Source organism: Micropterus salmoides, unplaced genomic scaffold, assembly GCF_014851395.1.
Source record: "Micropterus salmoides isolate LMB-PRFRI ecotype aquatic unplaced genomic scaffold, ASM1485139v1 Ms_hic_scaffold_15, whole genome shotgun sequence".
NCBI lineage: Eukaryota > Metazoa > Chordata > Actinopteri > Centrarchiformes > Centrarchidae > Micropterus > Micropterus salmoides.
In genome coordinates, this window is record NW_024040596.1 from 2,298,553 (window position 1) to 2,324,127 (window position 25,575).

General features: G+C 42.5%; 1 protein-coding gene and 2 pseudogenes across 1 annotated transcript; 1 reads left to right on the top strand and 2 right to left on the bottom strand.

Moving 5' to 3' along the window:
• Positions 1-3,581: 3,581 nt before the first annotated feature.
• On the bottom strand, positions 3,582-4,501 carry LOC119903648 (annotated as a pseudogene).
• A 2,689-nt stretch (positions 4,502-7,190) lies between these two features.
• LOC119903649 lies at positions 7,191-8,106 on the bottom strand (annotated as a pseudogene).
• Positions 8,107-20,755: 12,649 nt separating this feature from the next.
• LOC119903650 (olfactory receptor 51I2-like) lies at positions 20,756-22,211 on the top strand. Its single transcript, XM_038719884.1, is given in 3 exon segments — positions 20,756-20,772; positions 21,331-21,798; positions 21,800-22,211. Coding segments are annotated over 3 exon segments (897 nt in total).
• Positions 22,212-25,575: the final 3,364 nt, after the last annotated feature.

The window sequence follows — 25,575 nt, forward strand, 5'->3', positions numbered from 1 at the left end:
TTGAAGAGGACAGGAGCCTGCAGATTGGTGTTTACAGAAAACCCACACACACAGACCAATACCTACTCTTCGATTCCCACCACCCACTGGAGCACAAGCTAGGGGTCATGAGAACACTGCACCATAGAGCGGAAAACATACCAACGAGCGCCCAAGCCAGAGAGAAGGAACGGAACCACCTGAAGGGGGCACTTACAGTCTGTGGATACCCTAAATGGACCTTTGTGAAAACAGCCACAAGATCCAAGAAGAAGAAAACTACAGGGGAGGAGGAAAAGAAGGTCAAACGCAACAACATTGTGATTCCATATGTGTCTGGAGTATCAGAGAAACTCAAACATAACATCCCTGTGTTTTTTAAACCCAAGAACACACTAAGACAGATGCTGGTACACCTCAAAGACCGCACACCCAAACACAAGAAAAGCAATCTAGTGTATGCGGTCCAATGCAGTGAGGAATGCACAGACCTGTATATTGGGGAGACTAAACAACCACTACACAAACGCATGGCTCAACACAGAAGGGCCAACTCCTCAGGTCAAGACTCTGCTGTCTACTTACATCTGAAGGACAGAGGACACTCGTTTGAGGACCACCAGGTGCACATTTTAGACAGAGAAGATGGATGGTTTGAAAGAGGTGTCAAGGAAGCCATCTACACCAGGGTCGAGAAGCCGTCATTGAACAGGGGAGGGGGTCTACGCCACCACTTACAATGCTGTCCTTTCATCACTTCCCAGGAAACTCAACAAACGTAACCTCTTGGCCTCAGGTGAAGATACCAAAGAGGGTCGTTCAATCTTGGCCACAGGTAGTCTTAACGACTGTAACGACTGTCGTCACAGCAACAAGGAACACTAACGAACCAGCAGTATCGATGACCCAGGATAACGACCCCACTGAGGTTAAATAGCTGAGTTTCCCTGCCAGTCAGTCAGAACTGAAGAAGTCCTTTGGATGAGGGATGAAACGTCTTCCAGTATCTTCAACCAAATCCAGTTGCCCTTGATTTTAACCTTCGTTGGATAACTATGACCTGGATGACTGAGAATCTTCATAGACATAACAGGTTGTGCTTTCAGGCTAATGCAGATGCCATTTCTAAAAAGCTACAACTAAATAATTACTCCTTGAGAAAAAGTACCATTTTTATGTGTGCACTAATATGATGGCTCTGTTCCACAGCCCTTTTTACTTGGTGCTGCCTTTATGTATTGTGACGTGGTTTTGGAACCGGAATCTGAATGAGAACAGGCTTGGTCTGGTTAGGGGTTAGGGTTGTCCCTGTGTCCTGTCGGGTATGATGTCTTTATGTTGTATTTATGATGCATTGAATGCGTTAAAATACCTGACTGCCACCAAACTTACTCTTACTGTTCGAATAAAATTTGACTTGACCTCATCCTGCGCTGAGCCAACTGTTGGGCTGCTGCAGTTCCTTGGTCCTGCTAAGCTGCAGTAATCTCCTGTTGCTCCTGAGCTGCAATAGCCCACAGCAGTCATCTGTTCCTGTGCTTCAGCTGCCTTCGTTCTTCCTGGCTCTTGTCTGTTGTTGCTGCCCTTCACTCCTGCTTCCCCATTGGCCCTCTGCTCAGATCCACAGTTCTCTGGTTCTGCACTACAGCCACTAGACTCTGGTCCCAATCTGCAGTCACATCGCACTGGCCTCCAGAGCAATTCTTCCCGGGTTCTTAATGGAAACAGCCTTTACCAATAGTCACCTGGTCTCCCTCCAGACCTGCTTGGCATTTTGGTCCAGTCTTCTGGTTGCCCTTTTGGTCCTGCCTCTTGGTCAGCCTCTAGACCTGCTCCGCCTATGTGTTCTGTCCCAGGCTGCTCCCCTGAGGTCTCCAACTTCACTTCTGTCCTGCCCCCAAGCCGTCCGCCAGCGATCTCCAGGTCTGCTATGGTCCTGACCCCAGGCCATCCGCCTGATGTCTATAGCTCCGCTTCTTTCCTGTTCCCAAGTCGTCCACTTGGGGTCTCCAGATGCGCTTCTGTCCAGCCCTCTAGCCATCCACCTGGCAGAACTAGCGCCTTTCTCATGATCCCCAGACAGTAGCTAAATGGATTTTTCTATCTGTTTGGATCGTTTATTGGAAATGACAACGGACAATTAGGACTGCAGAGCAAATCACTGGGGTCAACCTGCCCTCAGGTCAGGACTTATACACGAACAGAGTGCAGACTGTATCACTGCACACCTCGGATACAACCTGTTCTAACGTCTCCCCTCTGCTAGATGCTACAGTACACTGTGTAGCAAAAAACAGTTTCTGCCCACAGGCCATCACCCTGATTAACACCAGACACAGAGTGTCAGTGATGATCCCTGTGCCATAACCCTGTGACTGAAACATCCTCTGGACCTGTAAATTATTATTCTCATTTTTTAAATACACAGGGTTTGCTTTTTTAACATGTAAACATCGTCACCCTAATAAAAATCTCTGCACGCTGTGCATACTGTTTTCAGGTTCATATCCGCTTGCCTCATGTTTATAAGCAACCTGTTACACAAACAATAATTCACTATCCTTTGCAGTCTGCTGCATTGCACCATTGTCTTACTGTCTAGAAATGTTAGTTATTTTTTATATATAGATATAATTCACATTCATTTTTTTTTATGTTAAATATGTTTATTTATATCTGAACATAGTTGTCAAGCTTGTTTCCTTCTTCGTCTGTATGCACAAATGACTTTATTCAGTTTTAATTTAGGCTTTTTTTGTGCCTCTTTCTTTGAACAATGTTTGGACAAATGACATCTAGCTCTCAGAAGAAGGTCTGAACTGACAGTCTGGAATAGTATCTCTGTCTCATCTAAAGTATGTCTTCTTCATCCAACCCCCAAATTAAAAATGTACAACTCCATAGCCTATTTCTGAACCAAAGGCCAAATGTTCCCCAGTCTCTGCACTGTCTGTCAATTTGATACATAGGGCTCCTGTATACATATGATATGAATTGTCACATACTCACAGTCAGTTTTACTACATCACAACACTTATTTGTTTAATCTGTCCATTCATGAAAACATGTATTATTTATGGCTACAGCAGCAGCTAGGTTGCCTGCTTGATAAACCAGAAAAAAACACGACATATTCCTCCCATTACTTTATTTCAATTATTGTTTATTCTCTATTATTGGGATTCTGCTTATTCCTGGACAAGTACCGTTATTTCTTATTGTTGCTGATTTGCTTGTTGTCCTTTGTCCTTTGGCCTGTGTCGTCAACACACCTTTGTATATCCCTATTTCTAAAACGTAATTAAATAATGGTCACACAAACAGGAGAAACCTGTGACATGCTCCCTCTTCAGACATCTAGAAAGCTTGTGAATGACTAACAAAGCTGCAGCTGACATTAACATATTTTTGAATATCTGCAGCAAATTGAATAATGTAATGACTACTCAAAGCTACTGTTTCCATGACAAATTGTGTAGATGTTTTATACAGCATGGAAAGAAATCTGTACATTAAATACCGTTCAAAGATCTGAACATTCAAATCTCATGACTGGACATTTGCATCACTAACATCACTACTGTAACATCACTTTTAATACATTAGATTGCTTTGGTTTGACAGAACAACTTCTTCAGGTGTTTGGTGATTTCTTTCATTTTTAGTCCATATATAACTGGATTGAAGAGAGGATAATACAAAAATGCTTGTAAAGTCATTATTGAATGGATATCAGATCGCACATCCAGTTGAATCACAATGACATCGTATGCACACAAACAGGAAAAGCAGATTAAAACCAACAGGTGAGGTAAACAGGTCTGTGCAGCTTTTTTTCTGACTTCATTACAACTTCGATAGGAAATTATAAGTATTCTAGTGTATGAAAAAAGTATGAAGAGCAAAGGGAGAAGTGCCATGCTTACAAGAGAAAACATATCAAATATAGACCGTTCTTTTGAAGGCACACAGTAGAGACTGTAAATTGAATTGTTACAAAAAATTGCATTTAAAGTTAAATGACAGATCTTCATATTAGCACTTAGTATTATTGGGACTGCAACCTGACAAGCAGGCACAAGCCAAGCTAAACCCAGCACAATACTCACTATGGTTTTTGTCATGATAACTGGATATTGCAGAGGTTTACATATAGACACATATCTGTCATAGGCCATGGCTGCCAACAGGAAGAAATCTGAAGCACATAAGGTGTAATATAGAAAACATTGCAAGAGACAGGCTGAATATGATATAATCTGTTTTTCAGATAAAAAGTTCACTAACAACTTTGGGTACATAGCAGTGTTGTAAACAACAGAGTTCACTAGCAGCGCTGCAATGAAAATGTACATAGGCTCATGGAGGTTCTTGTGTATCCAAATAAGGCACACAATGATGAAACTAAAGAAGATTGTTAGAATATATACTGTAAACATAATAAAAATAACAAATACCTGTATTTTCCCATTTCCTCATACCCAACAAGAGTTATATATGTTACATTGAATTCATCATCCATGAAAAATATCACAAATTAAACTTTTATGAATCAGAAAGGCAGATTGTAAATCAGGCATAAATTAATAATCTGAGAAAATAATTATTAATATGAAGATCACATTAACACAGTACATGTATTTGTATTTGATACTGGAGCTTAAACTGCACTTGCTGTGTGTTCATCTTCAAAGTTCTGAAAGTGAACTGTCTGAGTCGGACCAAATATTTTATGACTTTTCTTCACCCTCCATGGAGCTCATTAACTCCTCCACCAAGAGCTGTTATCATGTGAACAACTTCACCAAACACTGGAGGCCTGAGCCCATAGGTGCTGAACTTTGTTTACATGGGTGTAATTTCTCAACTTTCTTCTGTGTCCGCTTAAACATCATACAGGGCTGCAGTTAGGTTTAGGGGAAGATCATGGTTTGGGATTTTTGGTACTTCAGTGAGGTTAGGGGTCCTTCATTATTAGGGTAACAATAATAATCATGTTGTGTTCGATTTGAAGTTTGTGATTTGCTGTTAGGTGATTAAATAGCCTGCTAGGCATATACTGTACACTGAACAAAATTATAAATGCAACACTTTTGTTTTTGCCCCCATTCATCATGAGCTGAAATCAAAGACTTTCTCTATGAACACAAAAGGCCTGTTTCTCTCAAATCTGTCAAAATCTGTGGTAGTGAGCACTTCTCCTGCAAAAAGTGCATACATTACATGCATCTTAATAATTCACATCTCTGCATGATTATTTCTAAAGAAAAGTGTTAAAGAGGTGGTATTCTGGTTTTTGACTTTTCCCCTCTCCTTTATTGAGTTCTATATCTTTTGTGTGCATGTAACAGGTTTGCAAAGTGAAAAAGCCCAAAGTCCAGCCCAAAAGGAGTTCCCATCTCCCACAGAAAACTCTGCTCTGAACTGCCTGAAAACAGCTCGTTTGTAGTCCAGCCGCTTCCCTTTCATCCTGTGACGAATGCAGCTAAATGCGCCTCATATACGCTCACCAAGCGGCTACTCCGACACGCCCTCAGAAACACCTGTGGAAAAACAGAGAGCTGCAGCACACAGCTCTCCTCTCCCTTCCAAACACTAGCTACCCTCCAGGCAGTCAGTGGACATAAAGTTGTTCCTGTGATGTAGAGACAGAGCTCAGTTAAAACTTTATGGATACAGATTAATAACTCACCGCTCTGAAACTCTCGCTTCAAGCCGGTCGGCAACACGTACAGGCTGAACCCGAGCTGTTTACTGGCTTCTCGCTGACTCGTCCTATTCTGCTTCTGATTGGCTAGTAGTCCTTAACTAGGAACTGAGCATGTGCAACTCCCAACAAAGATCATTTAGAGACAAGATGTATCACTCCATAGCTAAAACGAAGCCTTCAACACAGGCCGGAAAGAGGAGCTGCAGCAATGTGCAGGATGACAAAAAATATGGTGCTTTTTGAAAACTAAACCATGTAAACCTGCTCTGGTACAACCTCTGAATAAGATTTTGAACCTGAAAATGAGCAGAATACCACCTCTTTAATACATCACAGGATCTTGACTGTAAACAACTTCTTGAGTTGTTTAAATGGATTTAATTTTGAGCCTGTTAATAAAAGGTGATACAAATAATAAAAATTATGAAGAGCATAGGGAGAATTGCAAGATGTAATAGAGCAACCATACCATATATAATTATACTTGATCTTACACGTTGAAGTCTTTTTATTGCAATAGGATATGGTTTAAGCTTAATGCATCTCTCTGGACAGCCATGTGATGTAGAAAGTTATGCAGTGCTGTGATAACCATTGCTAAGTATTCATATGTTGCCAAAAAACTGCCAAAAGAGCGCAGGTCAAACTACTAGAGGAAATAGTGACAATTCCTACCCGTCTTTTATTTTGATTACTACACTATAAAAAGGTGAAGTTAGGAGGAGAAACCTCTTAACAAAGTAGGTGAAGCAGTTGAAGTAAGCCAGGCTTCATAAATAAAAAGCTAAGAACATGTTTAGAAATAAAATCATTCATATAAATCTTACTAGAAAGGAAATATTTGAAAGTGCAAACTTCATGGGCTCAGGTCTGTTTGACATTAATGTGCGAGACTGAGCTGTTGTGAAGTTCACCTCAGCATTTGTGTTATTGTGACAGCTAACAAACAGGAATGGACAATACGTTCATAACTGTTGAAGTGTGGTATGAACAGACGAGTATTTTGTGAAATGACTGAACTACATCTGATTCCTACATGACGTGAATGTCAAATTAATACTGCTTCTGTTTCACAGGAGCTATCTGGCTCTTATGTGTACACTAGGTTGGATTTGTGTGGCTGCTCTGAGCAGAATGTTTTGGCAAGAAGTTCTGTTTAATGTATTTTTCATCTGCAAATCTCTTTATTACTATGCTCCTGTTCAAAGAACATGGCACACAGGGTTTAAACTTGGTGTTTTTGTTGTTACTGGTATTGTTACTGGCCTTGTTGGTTTTCCCTTTTTTGTGCCCCATGAGTCTCCCTTTTGAGCCAACAGCCTGCCTTGCCATGTTTTTTGGGAACTGGAGAATGGAGTCATCATAGTCTTTAATTAGTCCAGTACAATTTCAACAGGCTTTCAAGCCCACGTCAGCAACATTGTTGAGACAAAGTAAAAATCCATTCACATGTCTGCATTATTATTAGAGAAGAAAAGACTGTAACATCACTTTTAATATGTTAGATTTGACAGAACAACTTCTTCAGATGTTTAGAGATTTCTTTCATTTTTAGTCCATATATAATTGGATTGAAGAGAGGATGATACAAAACCCCTTGTAAAGTCATTATAAAACGTACAGTTTTTGGAAAATCAGATCCCAGTCGAACTATCATGACATCATATGCACACAAACAGGAAAAGCTAACTAAAACTATCACGTGTGGTAAACAGGTCTGTGCAGCTTTTTTCCTGACTTCTTTACAACTTTGACAGGATATCACAAGTATTCTGGTGTATGTAAAAAGTATGAAGAGAAAAGGGAAAAGAGCAATGTTTACCAGAGCAAACATACCAAATAAAGAGAGTGTTCTGGAAGTTACACAGTGGAGACTGTAAATAGAATTGTTACAAAAAATTGCATTTAAAGATAAATTACAGAGTTTTGTTTTAGCACTCAGTATTACTGAGACTGTGATCTGACAAGCAGGCACAAGCCAAGCTAAACCCAGCATAATACTCACTCTGGCTCTTCTCATGATAGTTGGATATTGCAGAGGTTTACATATAGACACATATCTGTCATAGGCCATGGCTGCCAACAGGAAGAATTCTGAACCACTTAAGGAGTAGTATAGAAAAAACTGAAAGAGACAGGCTGAATATGATATGATCTGTTTTTCAGATAAAAAGTCAATTAACAACCCTGGGTACATAGCAGTACTGAATACAACAGAGTTCAGCAGCAGAGCTGCAATGAAAATGTACATCGGCTCATGAAGGTTCTTGTGTATCCAAATAAGGCACACAACAGTGACATTAAAGAAGATTATCATAATATATACTGTAAACATTATAAAAAAATAAAAATACCTGTATTTTCCCATTTCCTCATATCCACGAAGAGTTATATGTTACATTTAATCCGTCATCCATGAAGAATGTCACAAATTAAAGTATTGATGAAAAAATAGGCCTACTATATATTCAAGCATAAATGAAAAAACTAATAAAATTCTTAATATAAAGACTGTATTAGCATAAAATATGGATCTGATTCCTATTCATTTAAACATATCTGACCTTAAACTGCTGAGTTCTGAAAGTGAACAGTTTGAGTCAGGCCACATATTTTATAACATTTCTTCAGCCTCCATCGATGTCATTAACTCCTCCACCAATAGCTGTTGCTGGGTTGGTGCGAGGCCCTAATCACTGTCCTGCGTGTACACTAACCATAGTAACACACACATAAAACTCTAGGTCCTGTTCAACTTAAAGTTACACTGCACAGTTTCACGAGTTTCACAAGCAGTAAGTCCTACTAGCAATGAACAGAGTGCTGTGTTGTTCATCACAAAAGTCAGGACCAAACTTAACAAATTTTTTATTGCAACATTGTGCAGCCACCATATGGCCCCTCGACAGCTACAACAGAATCCTACTCTGGATGCCTGAGCCTACAGGCTTTTTTCAACCTTATTTACTTAATACTACTTAAAACAACAAATACAACAAAATAAGGAATTAATTAAATTATATACTTTATATTTTTTTTACAATGCTTGGGCGATAAACATGGCATGAATACGTGACAACAAAATATGTTTTTGTCCATGTTTGGATAGGTTTAGGCACAAACACAACTTGGTTAGGTTTAGGGAAAAACATGTTTTTTAATTAATATAAACACTTCATTAAGGCCTTTGTTGACTCGCTGTTGGAAATGAGTGTAGCACAAAAAGTTGCGGCATATGCGGTACCCCTCTGGAAGCTGGTGGCAAAGGCACTACCTTTCCAGATGCTGGCAGAAAAGCTGGAGTGCAGAACCAGAGACTAGCAGCTGGGGTGATGGTAGCTGAATTTCTGGGAAGCTGGTCAGCAAAGTCTCTTGGGGGCTGGGCAGCAGCCGGGTTCAGAAACTGGGCAGCAGCGAGGGCAAAGACCTGGGCAGTGGGGAGACCAACCTGTTTTCACTACCAGACTCGTCACATATGGACGCATGGTCAAGATCTATCGGTGTCAGTTTGTAACGCACTGGGGATCCCTATAGTGTATAGTTCAACGCAGGGGAGGAAGACCTGTAGCATCAGTTTTGATGGTAAAGGTAGGTTTATGATATTTGACAGAAAACCCAAACCATGATCTTTTCCTAACCTTAACCAAGTACTGTTTGTGCCTAAACCTAACCAAATTGCAACGTTTAACTACTTTAATACCGTGTTTGAAACGCTTGGGTTTTATTTTGAAAGTGTAACTGGACATTGCAAATGTAATGTTGTTAACTTTACTGGATGTTGCATATTTGTTGTTGCTAAGCGTTGCTAATTTGAACGCAGAACGTTTAACGTCAAAAAATTATGCTAAAGGGGTACCCAGGGCATTAAAAAGCGACACCAAAGGGCCTTGACCAAGGGTCCATATGTGACGAGTCCGGAGTGAGAATGTGTCGGTGAGTCACGACAATAAGTTTTGGAGAGTTTCTCTGGAGCTGAAATATAATATTTAACTTTATTAATACCCCAGATCCAATGTCAGTAATTTGAATGTGATTACTTGTAATCAGGGTTAAATTTTGCTAATTGATGACAGCAAAGTAAAATATTGAGAAGGTCTCATAGATAGTTGTGTGTTTGGGTTGGAAGAAACAGGTCTTGTGCCTGCTTGTGAGCTTGTGGTATCACCAACAGTAAATGTTAAAGAAATGTTTTGCAATAACTCAATTAACAAACAAATGTAAATGCTCTGTATAGCACATTTCTATTCTTTTCAACCACTCAAAGCACTTTTACAAACACATTCATACACTGAGCCTAAGTGCTCAAACAGAAACTAACATTCACACACATACACTGGCGGAACAGCCCAAGGACACTTCGACATGCAGCCTGGGGGAGCCGGGGATTGAACCGCCAACCTTCCAATTAACAGCCAACCCGCTCTACCTCCTGAGCTGCTCAGACTGGAATCTGATATTCTTAAAATTGTGAATTTAATTATGACTTTACAACTTTAATTATGACTTTACAACTAGTTTTGAATCATCCTCTCTTTAATCCAATCATATATGGACTAAAGATGAAACAAATGTCTAAACACCTTAAACAGTTGTTACATCAAGACAAAATGAACTAATGTATCAACACTGATAACTGCTTCTGTAATAACAATGCAAAGATGTGATTTCTCTGATCCTTGAAAAGTATTTAATGTCAGTATTTCTTTTGATAACTCACACACAGTAAAGAGCTTTACTAGCTTCTACAGAGTGATGGTTTCATTTGAATTTAAATTAACTGTACAACTGCAGAACCCTAGTAATACCTTTTACAATAACTAGAGCTAACAGATTACACCTGTTTTAACCTCTTACGCTGTTTGTATAAGAGAAGGCCTCTTGGATATCCAGTAACAGTTTCAAACCCAAGGACAACATCCACTTAGCTATCCTCTTTTACATCATTTCTGAATTCATACATTTATCAAAATGTAGATTGTGATTTTAATTAATTCTGCTCCCTTACAGTAGTTATTTTGTATTTTTTAATTGCTTTATTTTTATAGCTGTCTTGTTTTATTCTTTAGTTTATCTCATTACTGTTTCAGTTCAGTATTACATTTTTAAAACACTCTGTTTGCTTGTTCAATGCATGGCCAATTTATTAATATGTCCACAAAGCATTGTAAATGTTGAAAACATCATGGTGTGACAGAGTTATAAATGTTTTAGAAAGGTGAATAGTTCAAACTGAACATCATACACTGTAACTTCTGATAAACACAGTCTGGACTTCACTTTATTAGCATTAAAATAAAATTGAATAATATTCTTCACTAAGTGAAGCTCTTCCAGCTCATTTTTGGCAGCAGCACTTGACAAGATAAGTATCACACTGTGTGCCTGTTTAGTCAATTCTCAGTTATGTTATTTTAGTCTGTTTTGTATCTGTTATTAGGGCCCGAGCTGAAATGTTGAAAACTTTGCACATAATTCAGGTGCAGCGAAAAATTTCATATTTTATGGGTTTCGTACATGGCCGTGGCAAAATGGCTCGCTAGTGCCCCCTACAGGCCAGCCCCCAGGTAAAGTTTCACCTAGATGTACAACATTTCTGGTGGTCATCCAACTTTGACGAACTCCTCCTAGGGATTTAGACCAATCGACTGCAAATTTTTTACTGTGACTGTAGCAGAGGTGTGGTTATGAAGAGAGATGAAGTTGGATCTCCAACTTGGGTGCGAAAGACTAAGAACAAGGCTTTCAAATGAGTTATAGTTTAGTTTAGGTTTAGAGCTGATTAGTAGGCTAGAGTGGAAGATAGCTGCAACTCCACCTCCTCGGCCTGTGCCTCGAGGAATGTGAGTATTAATATGACTGGGAGGGGTGGATTCATTTAGGCTAACATATTCTCCATCACCCAGCCAGGTTTCAGTAAGACAAAATAAATCAATATCATAATCTGATATTAGTTCATTTACTAGTACACCTTTAGAAGAGAGAGATCTGATGTTTAAGAGTCCACATTTAACTCTCCTATTCGTTTGCACTATTGCTCTTGTGGTTTTAATTTTTATGAGGTTTTTATGCACAGCTCCTCTTCTGTTTACCTTTTAAATAATTTCGATGGTCGGGGGACAGGCACCATCACTATAGGATTTTCACTAAGTAACTCCTGAAATGGAGGAGCAGAGAAGTGTGTTAGACTGCGACTCTGCGTAGGGTTTTGGGTGGGTAACTGCTGAAAAAGAAGGGCAGAGAAGTGTGTTAGACTGCGACTCTGCGTAGGGTTTTGGGTGGGTAACTGCTGAATTAGAGGGGCAGAGAAGTGTGTTAGACTGCGACTCTGCGTAGGGTTTTGGGTGGGTAACTGCTGAAAGAAGGGCAGAGAAGTGTGTTAGACTGCGACTCTGCGTAGGGTTTGGGTGGGTAACTGCTGAATTAGAGGGCAGAGAAGTGTGTTAGACTGCGACTCTGCGTAGGGTTTTGGGTGGGTAACTGCTGAATTAGAGGGGCAGAGAAGTGTGTTAGACTGCGACTCTGCGTAGGGTTTTGGGTGGGTAACTGCTGAAAGAAGGGCAGAGAAGTGTGTTAACTGCGACTCTGCGTAGGGTTTTGGGTGGGTAACTGCTGAAAAGAAGGGCAGAGAAGTGTGTTAGACTGCGACTCTGCGTAGGGTTTTGGGTGGGTAACTGCTGAAAAAGGGCAGAGAAGTGTGTTAGACTGCGACTCTGCGTAGGGTTTTGGGTGGGTAACTGCTGAAAGAAGGGCAGAGAAGTGTGTTAGACTGCGACTCTGCGTAGGGTTTTGGGTGGGTAACTGCTGAAAAGAAGGGCAGAGAAGTGTGTTAACTGCGACTCTGCGTAGGGTTTTGGGTGGGTAACTGCTGAATTAGAAGGGCAGAGAAGTGTGTTAGACTGCGACTCTGCGTAGGGTTTTGGGTGGGTAACTCCTGAAATGAGGGCAGAGAAGTGTGTTAGACTGCGACTCTGCGTAGGGTTTTGGGTGGGTAACTCCTGAAATGGAGGGCAGAGAAGTGTGTTAGACTGCGACTCTGCGTAGGGTTTTGGGTGGGTAACTGCTGAATTAGAGGGCAGAGAAGTGTGTTAACTGCGACTCTGCGTAGGGTTTTGGGTGGGTAACTGCTGAAAGAAGGGCAGAGAAGTGTGTTAAACTGCGACTCTGCGTAGGGTTTTGGGTGGGTAACTGCTGAATTAGAGGGCAGAGAAGTGTGTTAGACTGCGACTCTGCGTAGGGTTTTGGGTGGGTAACTGCTGAAAAAGAAGGGCAGAGAAGTGTGTTAACTGCGACTCTGCGTAGGGTTTTGGGTGGGTAACTGCTGAAAGAAGGGCAGAGAAGTGTGTTAACTGCGACTCTGCATAGGGTTTTGGGTGGGTAACTGCTGAATTAGAAGGGCAGAGAAGTGTGTTAGACTGCGACTCTGCGTAGGGTTTTGGGTGGGTAACTGCTGAATTAGAAGGGCAGAGAAGTGTGTTAACTGCGACTCTGCGTAGGGTTTTGGGTGGGTAACTGCTGAATTAGAAGGGCAGAGAAGTGTGTTAGACTGCGACTCTGCGTAGGGTTTTGGGTGGGTAACTCTGAAAGGAGGAGCAGAGAAGTGTGTTAGACTGCGACTCTGCGTAGGGTTTTGGGTGGGTAACTGCTGAATTAGAAGGGCAGAGAAGTGTGTTAACTGCGACTCTGCGTAGGGTTTTGGGTGGGTAACTGCTGAATTAGAAGGGCAGAGAAGTGTGTTAGACTGCGACTCTGCGTAGGGTTTGGGTGGGTAACTGCTGAATTAGAAGGGCAGAGAAGTGTGTTAAACTGCGACTCTGCGTAGGGTTTGGGTGGGTAACTGCTGAAATAAACTCTTGATAAACTTTGCCTTGTTGGTCACGTATGATGTTATTATAGTTAGACTAGAATCTGATATTCCAAAATCTGTACGTTTAATTATGACTTTATAAATGGTTTGTACCATCCCTCTCATCCAATCATATATGGACTCAAAATGAAAGATATTTTATTTCTTTTATTTTAAAATGATATTGTTAACTTTTGAAGCACTGCCTGGCCTGTAACTGAGTATATTATTACTGTAGACTCCTCATGAGCTGTGAGATCTTCAAACAGTGGCCTGTTTGATATCAAGAATGAAGGCTGAAGGCCAAGGTGACTGAGGCTTTGTTATCATGATCGACCATAATACATCCAGGTCCATGTCCTTTTTTCATTTTGAAACGAAAAAAACAACAGAAAAGGCTTGTTTCCCAATTACCATTAGTAAATAGGGAAAAAAAACGTTTTTAGTTTTAATATTAAACGGAAAATGAAAAATTATCTCATTATCCGATTTTCTTTGTGTTTATAGATGAAATCGGAATCAAATACAATTGTAAAAATCTTATTCCTCAATTTTGCATTGGGTTTTTTGTGACCCAGAAGCTATGGATAGCAGTAGGCTAAGTGGCTTGGGGTGCTGTAGCCTACAGTAGAAATGCACACATGATAGACTGTATGGGGGCACGCACTTTCCTTCAACACAGGTTCTTTTGATGTAAAACAAAAAAACAACAGAATTTCCGAAGCATTAGATATACCATGGAACACAGTGAAGACAGTCATCATCAAGTGGAGAAAATATGGCACAACTGTGACTTTACCAAGAACTGGACGTTCCTCCAAAATTGATGAAAAGACGAAAAGAAAAGTGGTCAGGGAGGCTTCCAAGAGGCCTACAGCAACATTAAAGGAACTGCAGGGATTTCTGGCAAGTACTGGCTGTGTGGTACATGTGACAACTATCTCCCGTGGTCTTCATATGAATGGGCTATGGGGTAGGGTGGCAAGACGGAAGCCTTTTCTTACAAAGAAAAAGTCCCCCAAAAGCATGTGGGAAAATGTGTTAGGTCTGATGATACCAAGGTAGAACTTTTTGGTCATAATTCCAAAAGGTATGTTTGGTGCAAAAACAACACTGCACATCACCCGAGGAACAGCATACCCACAGTGAAGCATGGTGGTGGCAGCTTCATGCTTTGGGGCTGTTTTTCTTCAGCTGGAACCGGGGGCCTTAGTCAGGGTGGAGGGAATTATGAACAGTTCCAAATACCAGGCAATTTTGGCATAAAACCTTCAGGCGTCGGTTAGAAAGCTGAAGAGGAAGTTCACCTTTCAGCACGACAACGACCCAATCCTATTCCACAAAAGCATGGCTTCCCCAGAAGAAGATTAATGTTTTGAAATGGCCCAGCCAGAGCCCAGACCTGAATCCAACTGAACATCTGTGGGGTGATCTGAAGAGGGCTGTGCACAGGCGGTGTCCTCACAATCTGACAGATTTGGAGCGCTTTTGCAAAGAAGAGTGGGCAAATAAAAACGTCAAGATGTGCCATGCTAATAGACTCCTACCCAAAAAAACTGCCTGCTGTAATAAAATCAATAGGTGCTTCAACAAAGTATTAGTCTAAGGGTGTGCAAACCTATGCAGCCAAGGTTATTTGAGGGTTTTTATTTTTCATTTTTCCCCCTCGAAGATTTCAATTTGTTTTTCAATTGAATTGTTCACATTAAAGGTTTGATTTCTTTGTCTCATTATTTTACATCATAAGAACCTGGCATTTTAACAGGGGTGTGTAGACTTTTTCTACCCACTGTATGTATAGCCTAATAATAATAATAATAAAAAAATAATAAAAGGATTAATAGAAAGATCTGCCATTACATAGGCTAAATAAAATCATTCAAATAACAAGCATTGATAACACAGTCAACTTAAATGAACGGCATGCGGGCACAGCTGATTATTAGCCTACGCCTCTACCATCAAATACAAATACAAAACGGTTCAATTTGTTTTTGATGGTAGAACGGTTCCACGCTCAGGGGAAACACATGAAGCACATGAAACCCTTGTGCCAGCAATAACTGAGAGCACTGCTGTTTGCGGGCAGAGTTTTGGACGCGACCTTTTGTGACCACATTTTCGCACAAGGCACAGCAGAATAACGTCTCGGGTTACGTATGTAACCCTGGTTCCCCGAGAAGGGGAACGAGAGACTGCGTCGGTTACGACACTATGTGAACGCCTCTAGGCGAAGCAGGTCTGAACGTGAATGAAATCACTCCAATCCTATTGGCCTGTTGCTAGAACGGTAAGGTGTGACGGAATAACCGGAGGAGTATAAAGCACACCTGTACACACTCATCATTAGCTTAAACTATGAAGCAGGCGCTTCAGGCGGGGAGAGAGGTGCGGCGGGCCGACGCAGTCTCTCGTTCCCCTTCTCGGGGAACCAGGGTTACATACGTAACCCGAGACGTTCCCCTTCGAGGGAACTCGAACTGCGTCGGTTACGACACTATGGGAACGAGATACCCACTAAACCGTGCCGAAAACCCCGCCTGCCCCTGTGTGCAATAAAGTGGCACTACTAAGAGGAGAGCGCACGAGTGCCAGGTGCCGAAGGAAGGTCAAGACTGTAAAACCGAATGAATGTGTGCGGAGTGGCCCAGCCAGCCGCTAAACAACATCCTGCAAGAGGCCCCGGAAAGGAGGGCTCGAGAGGCCGCCTTGCCTCTGGTAGAATGAGCCCTCACAGCCACAGGTGAAGGCAAACCGCGCACCTGATAGGCCAGGGAAATAGTCTGAACAATCCAGTTGCTAATAGTATGTTTGGATGCAGGGAGCCGGCCCTCGGAGACCCAAAACACACTAGCAGCTGGTCAGCCTTCCTCCAACGGGAGGACCTCAGAGTGTAAATACTCAGTGCTCTGACAGGGCAGAGCAGATGAAGTCTCCCGTCCTCCGCCGTCACATGAGGTGGAGGGTGAAATGCCTGCAGCACTGTGGACCCTGCCGCACAAGAAGGCACTTTAGGGATGTATCCTGAACGAGGGTGCAGGATAGCCCTAATATTCCCCGGGGCAAACTCCAGGCTTTGCGAGGAAACCGAAAGCGCTTGGAGCTCCCCCACCCTCCTCAGAGAGGTGATAGCAAGGAGAAAGAACTGCCAGATCCCAAGTGGGAACCTTGGACCGAGTCGCAGGTCTCATCCTCCGGGCACCACGGAGGAAAAGTACAACCAAGGGAAGTTTCCCCAAGAACCCCTCCCTCAGAGGGGTGTGGAAAGATGAAATAGCTGCCACGTACACCTTGAGGGTGGAAGGGGAAAGACCAGCAGAGAACCGGACCTGGAGGAACTCAAGTACCTGAACCACCGGGCAGGTAACAGGGTCCACCGACCGCTCCCTACACCAAGTGGAGAAAACACTCCACTTCAGGCCGTATATCCTCCGTGTGGATGGGGCCCTGGAGCTCAGGAGGGTCTCGACTGCTCCGGCTGTTAGACCCACCTCTAGGTACTGTGCCCCCTCAGGGGCCAGACCCACAGTCGCCATATGGCGGGGCAAGGGTGAAGAACCCGGCCCTGCGCCTGGGACAGCAGGTCTCTCCTCAGAGGGACCCGCCACGGCGGGCCGTCCAGGAGCAACATGATGTCCGAGAACCACACCCGGGTTGGCCAGAACGGGGCTACGAGCAGTAGGCCGACATAGTCCTGGCGGACCCGCTCCAGAACCCCGGGAGCAGAGCGACTGGGGGAAAAGCGTACAGACGTAGCCTCGGCCACGAATGTACCATGGCGTCCAGACCCAACGGGGCTGGAGGAATGAGAGAAACCATAGCGGGCAGTGCGTAGTCTCTTGAGACGCAAACAGATCCACGTCTATGGGGCCGAACTCTTCGCACAAGAGCTCCACCACTTCGGGGTGAAGTCTCCATTCCCCAGGCCTCAGCCCCTGCCTCAACAGCAGGTCTGCTCCTGATTCTGCGTCCCCAGGAGATACATCGCCCTGAGCGATAGTAACCTCTGCTGGGACCACAGGAGGATCTGACGCGCCAGTCTGTCCAGAGGGCGCGAGCGCAGACCGCCCTGGTGATTCAGATAGGCCACCACCGCTGTGTTGTTCTCCTCGGAACGAACCAGGACGTGGTGGCCTTGGAGATCGGGCAGGAAACTCCTTAGAGCCTGGAACACCGCCAACATCTCGAGACAGTTGATATGCCACTCGGATCGATGCACCTGCCAGGATCCCCTTGCAAAGCGGCCGTCCATGACCGTGCCCCAGCCCGTGAGGGAGGCGTCTGTCGAAATAACCAGCCGGCGACAAGACCCTCCCAGCACGGGCCCCTGGGACAGGAACCAAGTTTCCTTCCAAACTGATAGGGAACGAAGACACTTGCGCGTAACACAAACCAGACGGAGAGGATTCTCCTCGGGGAAAAACCCTGGTTCCTTAGCCACCACTGCAGGGGTCTCATGTGCAGCAGTCCAGATGGTATTACGCTGGACGCAGCCGCCAGGAGACCCAACACTCGTTGAAAGTGTTTCATAGTGATGGCGTGGCCTAACTTCACCCCTTTCACGGCAGCCAATATGGTGTCGACACGTGCCGGAGACAATTGTGCCCGCATCGTTGTCGAATCCCATGCAACCCCTAGGAACGTAGCCCGTTGGGTGGGCGCCAGCACGCTCTTCTTTGCGTTGAGCCTCAGCCCTAAACGCCGCAGACGAGCCAGAACGACATCTCGATGCCGAACCGCCAACTCTCGAGACTGGGCTAGGATGAGCCAGTCGTCGATGAAGTTGAAATCCGGATGCCCCGGAGCCTCAGCGGGGCCAGTGCTGCATCCATACACTTGGTGAATGTGCTAGGGGAAGTGCCAGGCCGAAAGGAAGAACCCAATACTGGTAAGCCACACCCCCGAAGGCAAACCTCAGGAACTTCCTGTGAGAAGGACGGATGGAGACCTGGAAATAGGCGTCCTTTAGATCTATCGTGATGAACCAATCCTCAGATTGGATGTGCATCACGGTGGCGGGGATGATGAGCATCTTTAACCTGAATCTCCTCAGAGACCGGTTAGAACCCGCAGATCCAAAATAGGGCACGCAGCCCTCCGTCCTTCTTGGGGACTATGAAGTACCGGCTGTAGAAGCGGCGTCTCTGTCTGGGGGGGAGACACGTTCCACGGCCCCTTTCCTCAGCAGAGTACAAACTTCCTGTCCCAACACCGGACCTTGCTCCGTGCGGACCACAGTCCAAACCACCCCCTCTCTTCTGTTGAATTTGGAGGGCGGGTTTTGAACTGTAGTCGATACCCATCTATGGCAGTGCGCAGGACCCGCGGAGAAATGTTCGTCAGGCTCCGCCAAGCGTCTGCAAAGTCTGCCAACGAAACCAGCCCCTCGGGGCTGGTGGTCGGTGTCTCGTGTGATCTTCTGGTGGACCCCTGAAGCCCCAGAACGGCAGGGGGGAGCCGCCAAAGATCCACGGTGAGTGAGTCGGGATGCCGTCCGCCTGCAGACCCTCGGGGCAGGCAGTACGGCGCGGACTCGATGGTGGCAGGTTCGGGGAACCAGGGTTACATACGTAACCCGAGACGTTATTCTGCTGTGCCTTGTGCGAAAATGTGGTCACAAAAGGTCGCGTCCAAACTCTGCCCGCAAACAGCAGTGCTCTCAGTTATTGCTGGCACAGAGGCGTTCCCATAGTGTCATAACCGACGCAGTTCGAGTTCCCTCGAAGGGGAACTCAATGTTTAAATCTCCCGACACGCCAACAGGATCAGTCAGAATCTAATGTTATTGAACGTTCTGTGTTCTTCTCCACATCCAAAAGCTGCTGATTCACTTCTACACAGCCATCATCCAGTCTGTCCTCTGCACCTCCATCACTGTCTGGTTTGGATCTGCCACCAAAAAGGACAGGAGCAGACTACAACGGACAGTCAGGACCTCAGAAAAGATAATCTCATTCAGGACTTTTCCAGAGTCAGGAAATGGGCAGGAAACATCACTGCAGATCCATCTCACCCCGGTCACAACCTGTTCCAGCTCCTCCCCTCTGGTAGGCGCTACAGAGCACTGTACGCCAAAACCAACAGACTCAGGAAGAGTTTCTTCCCTCAAGCCATCACTCTGATGAACAGCTGATTTCTGACTCACAGTGTCAGGAACAATTCCTGTGCAATAACCCAGTAACTCTGCCTCTAATCAGACACCTGTTTACTGGTTTCCACTGGTTTTCACTATTTCAGTGCTGTTCATATTGGTATATTTTCATATTGTATATACTGTATACCAAATCCACCTACCTCAAGTCACCTGCACATAATACTTATTTATTCCAGCATCCTTTGCACTCTGCTCCATCACACCGTGTACATGTATGTGTACCTATATATCATATCCACCTCCCGACATGTACATAATAATAATAATAATGATTATAATAATTTACTCCTGCATCCTTTGCACTCTGCATACTGCACTAGTTGTCAATATGTATATATTCATAGTGTGTATATTTGTGTTCTCTATTCTGTAGCCTGTGTTTAATTTTATTGTAGTTTTATTATTGTATTATTGTATGAGTAAGCACATCGGTTGCAATGTACATTCAGAGTCAAATTCCTCGTATGTGTACACATACCTGGCAAATAAAGCTGTTTCTGATTCTAATGTGCAAACAAATAAGGATTTTTATTAATTAAATAATATTTAAAGAGAAACACTAAAAGTCTTCACAAGACTGGCCTGTTGGGATTTCTGGAATCCGCCTCTTGCAGTTTATCACATTTGCCTCTCAGTCCCTTCCTGCAGTGACACACTGTCATTCTCATATTTATATATTAATGAATATGCAATTTACTAGATGTCCATATCGTCATTTGGCCAGACCGTACTGTAAGGGGTCTGAACACAGAGGTTTAGATCCATAAGTAGTCTCAGAGTCCGAACAGTTGAAGGTACAAAAGCTGTTTTCTTGATCATGTGACTAGGATTGTGCAGCATCAGGGCAGGTTGGGAGTGGCAGGCAGGAAACACAGAACAAAACTGTGGTGACAATGGCACATTTACCGTGTTGAGGGAAAATATCACTGTTTGGAAGGTTGTCTGCCTAGACTTCATACTTCACAGCTGCATTCACCATTTTCTGACCTTCAAATCCCTTTGAATCACTAAAGTTGAGCACATGCACAAGCTAATCAACACTGAAACAAAATGGATGCATTAAACACAAATGACAGCTGACATCAGGTGAGAGGCTTTACCTCCCTTTGCACTGTACATGTTGCTGCTCGCATCCTAGCAACAGAAGAAGATAAAAGTTTCTACAGCTGCTTCACTGTGGATCATTACAGGGTAGAGGTTCATCTGTGGAGGCACTCTCAAGTTGATTAACAAACACTGTTTTGAGCAAGCTTTCATTATTATTAATGATTTGTTTGATCTTTGAAACTTGATATTTTGTCAGTTGATGTTTGTAGTAGTAGACGTGTAATTGTTATTGAACACAACAGGACAAATTCCTGGTTCAGTTTGCCTTCTTGATTATGCATGCATATGATTATAATGCACTAAGACTATTAACTAATCTATACTAATCTATAGTAAGGCATTGGATATGTTTATTGTTCAATGCAGTTTTACCTCTCCTCCTCCACTTTCTTTTACTTTATCTTTGACCACTCTCTCTTGTTTGTTCTTTGTATCCATCTCTGTTTTTGCTTCTCTGTTGTGCAGACATGATGAGCAATAACAGCTTTACTCCTGGTATTTTCAGCTGACTCTGTTTACAGACTCTGGGCCCCTCAGATATCTGTTCTTCTGTCTGTGTCTGTTGATCTACATGACTATAATCTCTGCTAACCTTGTCATTATTCTGGCAGTCTGCCTGGAGAAGTCTCTGCATCAACCCATGTACATGTTTCTCTCCTGTCTGTGTTTAAACTCTCTGTACGGCTCAGCCGGCTTCTTCCCGAGGTTCCTGATGGACATTCTGTCTGACACTCATTTGATCTCACGTGCATCTTGTTTCATTCAGATGTATGTTATTTACACCTACGTATCATGTGAATTGACCATCCTCAGCATCATGGCCTATGATAGATTTGTTGCTATTTGCCAGCCTTTACACTATCACAGCAAAATGACCTTTAGGATGGTGAGACATCTTCTGATTTTTGCTCTGCTCTACCCTGCATTTGAAATTGGCTTCATTGCTTATCTTACGTTTCGGTTGCCTTTGTGTGGAATAAACTGCACAGGCTTTTATGTTCTAACTGGCCGTGGTTCGGCTCTCCTGTGTGGACACAACTCTGAACAGCATAGTAGGTCAGTTTGTTTTGATAACAACCATCTTCATCCCCCTGCTCTTTGTCCTGTACACCTATCTACAGATTCTGCTTGTGTGCAGGAGAAGCTCGTCTGAATTCAGAGGAAAGGCGTTACAAACCTGCCTGCCCCACATAGTGACATTTGTGACCTATTCGTTCTCTGTCTTCTGTGAGATGTCACTGAGTCGTTTTGAGACTGATGAAATTAATCCAATCATTGCAGTTGTTTTATCTTTAGAGTATTTGATCATCCCCCCCATAAACAATCCTCTAGTTTATGGCCTGAATTTGCCTCAAATCAAAGGAGTGATATTTAGATTTTTGAAGATACACAAAATGGGTCCTGCTGCCAAAATGTAAAACTCATCATGCACATGCTGTATAGTGAACAATGAAGCTTTAAGCCTCTGTTATTGACAAAAAGTTAAAGATACATGTAAGTAATGTAATGATTTTTTTTTGCTATCACATTCATTTTCAAGGAGATGAGAATTTATATGAAAAAAATAGACAATATTAAAATAGATGAACCTGAACCACAACAATTATATTGATTTTGTATATGCATGGTTCAGCACACAGCTCCTCAGACTAAAAAACATCAGTTTTTAACTTTGGATGTTACTCCATGTTTATTCTGTCTATTTATCTATATATACACTAAACTGTAATGATGAAGGATAATCAACAAACAAAACTAAGAGTGTACAGCCATGGCAGCTGTCCTCTGGGGCTGTATTCAGCACAGCTGTGTTTTGTCACCATGTAATGCAACATCAGCATGCTAACATGATGATGATCATCAGGTATGTTTACCATGTTCAGAAACTTATTTTATTGAACACATTTATTCCAATTCTGAGAGGACATAAATGTGTGTACTAAATTTCAGGGCGATCCAATCCAGTAGTTGTTGAGACATCTAACTAAAAGCCAAAAATGTCAGCCTGCTGCTGTCAGGGAAAAGTCAGAGGGTCAAAGTCAGTACTATAGTTTCTCTGGGGACCATTAATGTCTGGACAGAATTTCATGGCAGTCTATCCAATAGTTGTTGCGATACTTAAGTCGCATATTTAAGTGAACCAAAGTCATAATTTATTTAATCACATATGTTTCTTGTAATGTCACTCATTTCTATGATCTATAATAATACAATAAAGTTTTTAAAACTAAAAAGTCAGAATCAAGTTTTATTGTCCAGGTATTTGTACGCATACAAGGAATTTGACTCAACTTTTATATTGCTCTCAATGTACACGTACAGGCATACACACAGGCAGCTTACAAAAAAAGACAACAAGCTCAACAAGGTAATGATAAACATTAAGCTACTATTTGTAGACAGCAAGACAATGATGCAGAGTGTAAAGGATGTGGAAAAAAATATTTGTGTATGTTATTAGTGATGGCCCGGGGAAGGGAGAAACTGTTCCTGTCTGGCATATAGTGTTCTGTTATAACAGGGGAGAAGGGTGTGATAGATCTGCAGTGATGTTTCCTGCCTGTTACTGACTGTCTGTTGTAGTCTGTTCCAGTCCAGTCTGGTAACAGATCCAAACCAGACACACTGCAAATAAGGGTAGCTAAAAAGAAAAAACACAAAATTTGAGGAGAAAATTACTTACAACAAGATCAATTATCTGTCCATGCAGCAAGTTAATTTTACTTCACAAGAAATCTTGAAATAAGATTGTTAAATCTAAAAATAAGAAGGATCTGATAAGTATTCAAAAGGGTTAAAATAAGTACAAAAGTCTGATTATTAGATCAAATTACTTGAAATCAAACTTCCTACAGCACAATAATAAGTGAAATATACTAAATATAAGCAAATAATTCTTATTTAAAAATATTTGTATTTTTAATTTTAGCAAATTAAGGCTTCGGAACAAGACAAAAATAACTACTTTAAGTAAAGTTATACTCCGTTTCAGTGAAGTATGATTAAGCTGTTACTTAATACAAGTTTGCTCATCTCAAAATAACCTAAATCCATAATAAAACTAAAACCAGTCCTTTATCTTAGAATATACATCGTAACTGATTTGACTGAATTAGAACCACGTTAAGTATGAGTACTGTCAACATTTATTAAAATGTCTATAACAGCATATAATTACATTTAAGACGATTTAATACTAACTTTTAAAAGAAAAATAAATAACACTTTTGCACATAACACATACACTGCCAGTAGTGCTGTGGTTTGCCACATGAATACAATCCACAAAATCCACTTTGTAACATCTGCATCAGTGATTTGTAGTGCCTCACCAGCATCTTCAGACTCTCTGGCTAGAACAGGACGGTCAGGGAAAGATGTTTCAATATTAACACTTTTCAGCTAAATGTTTTACTTAATATATAAGTTTAAGATTCTTTATCATAATAATAATTTGTTCGATATTGATCACAGCAATGTGGGCAATGGCGGTGTCAGCTGATAGACTGGAGTCAGAAAAAGTGTTAGTAACCATCAAAACGTTTAGGCCCCGAGAGATAACAAATTATGTGCTTAGGAATTTCAATTCCATCTCCAACAATTTAGACTCTGTCTTGCCCTCCGACAACCACCATCGTCGATAACAGGCGAAAGGTAATGGAAGGCTTACCAACAACATCCTCTGCAGGTGCAGTTAGTTGAGTGGTCAAACTCTTGGGTAAGGGGGTCTGAGGCTGAGTCAGATGGCAGCAGAGGTGGAGGTGGGGAAAATAATTTGTTAACAAGTATAAGCAAAAGAACAAGAAAACACAGGCCCGTCTCCACAAGTACTCTGGCATACAGAAACCAGGACAATGATGGCGCACTTTTATTTTTTCCCGCTTTTAGCACACACCTGCACAACTGTCGCTAAGTTCATCATTGCTCTCTAGAAGTATGGTGTAATCTCTTGAACCACTTGTGTCGGCCCTTCTGTCACCATCTGTCTCACTGTCTGTGTTGTTTGAGCAGAAGAGAGTCTTCTTCGAGGTCCCTCATTGTGGCATGGACCCCTGCCTCTTCCTTGAGCTTATATTTTGTCGCTTTACATTTTGGTGTAAATGGTCAGCTGTGGTGAAATTATGTTTTGATAAGTTGTTTTTTCTTGTTGCCATCCCACCAAGTTGGTAATAAAGAAAAAACATAAGGCATATCTGTGCCAGCATCTCATAACATAGGGTAATAGTCAACAAACTTCTGTGACATTATTCTCATTTCGCGTTTGGAGGGTTATTTTACTTCTTTCACCATGGGACTGGCACGCAGGATAGCTGGCTGCGCACCATTTCTAACTGAATCTGTGTACACCACATTCTCTGGTGGGTCTGGCCTTTTCATAGTTTTGTCAGCAGTTTGGGATATGGGGTTGAAGGCTTGGGGCTGACGAGGTGGCACAGCACTAATTGAGGGTATGATCCCACTTCCATTACAACTGGTGGCAACTTGGCTCTGCAAAGCCTCCTCATCAACACTGGCAGCTGTAAATTGATCAGACAAATATATGTGTTTTTGTCTCTCTAAATACCAACACAATATAGTCCAAGACAGAATTGCAATCCTTAAATTACTGCTTAGGCAAAATTGACCAATTAGGCTTTCAACAACATTATCACTTAAGTTGTGGCTTCTGACAGCCTCATAAAATGTATATTCATTGCTGAAAGTACATAAAGTGGTGCATTACACCAATTTGTATTTATAAGTATTATAAAAGGTTCAGTGTGTAATGTTTCTGAGGTTCTA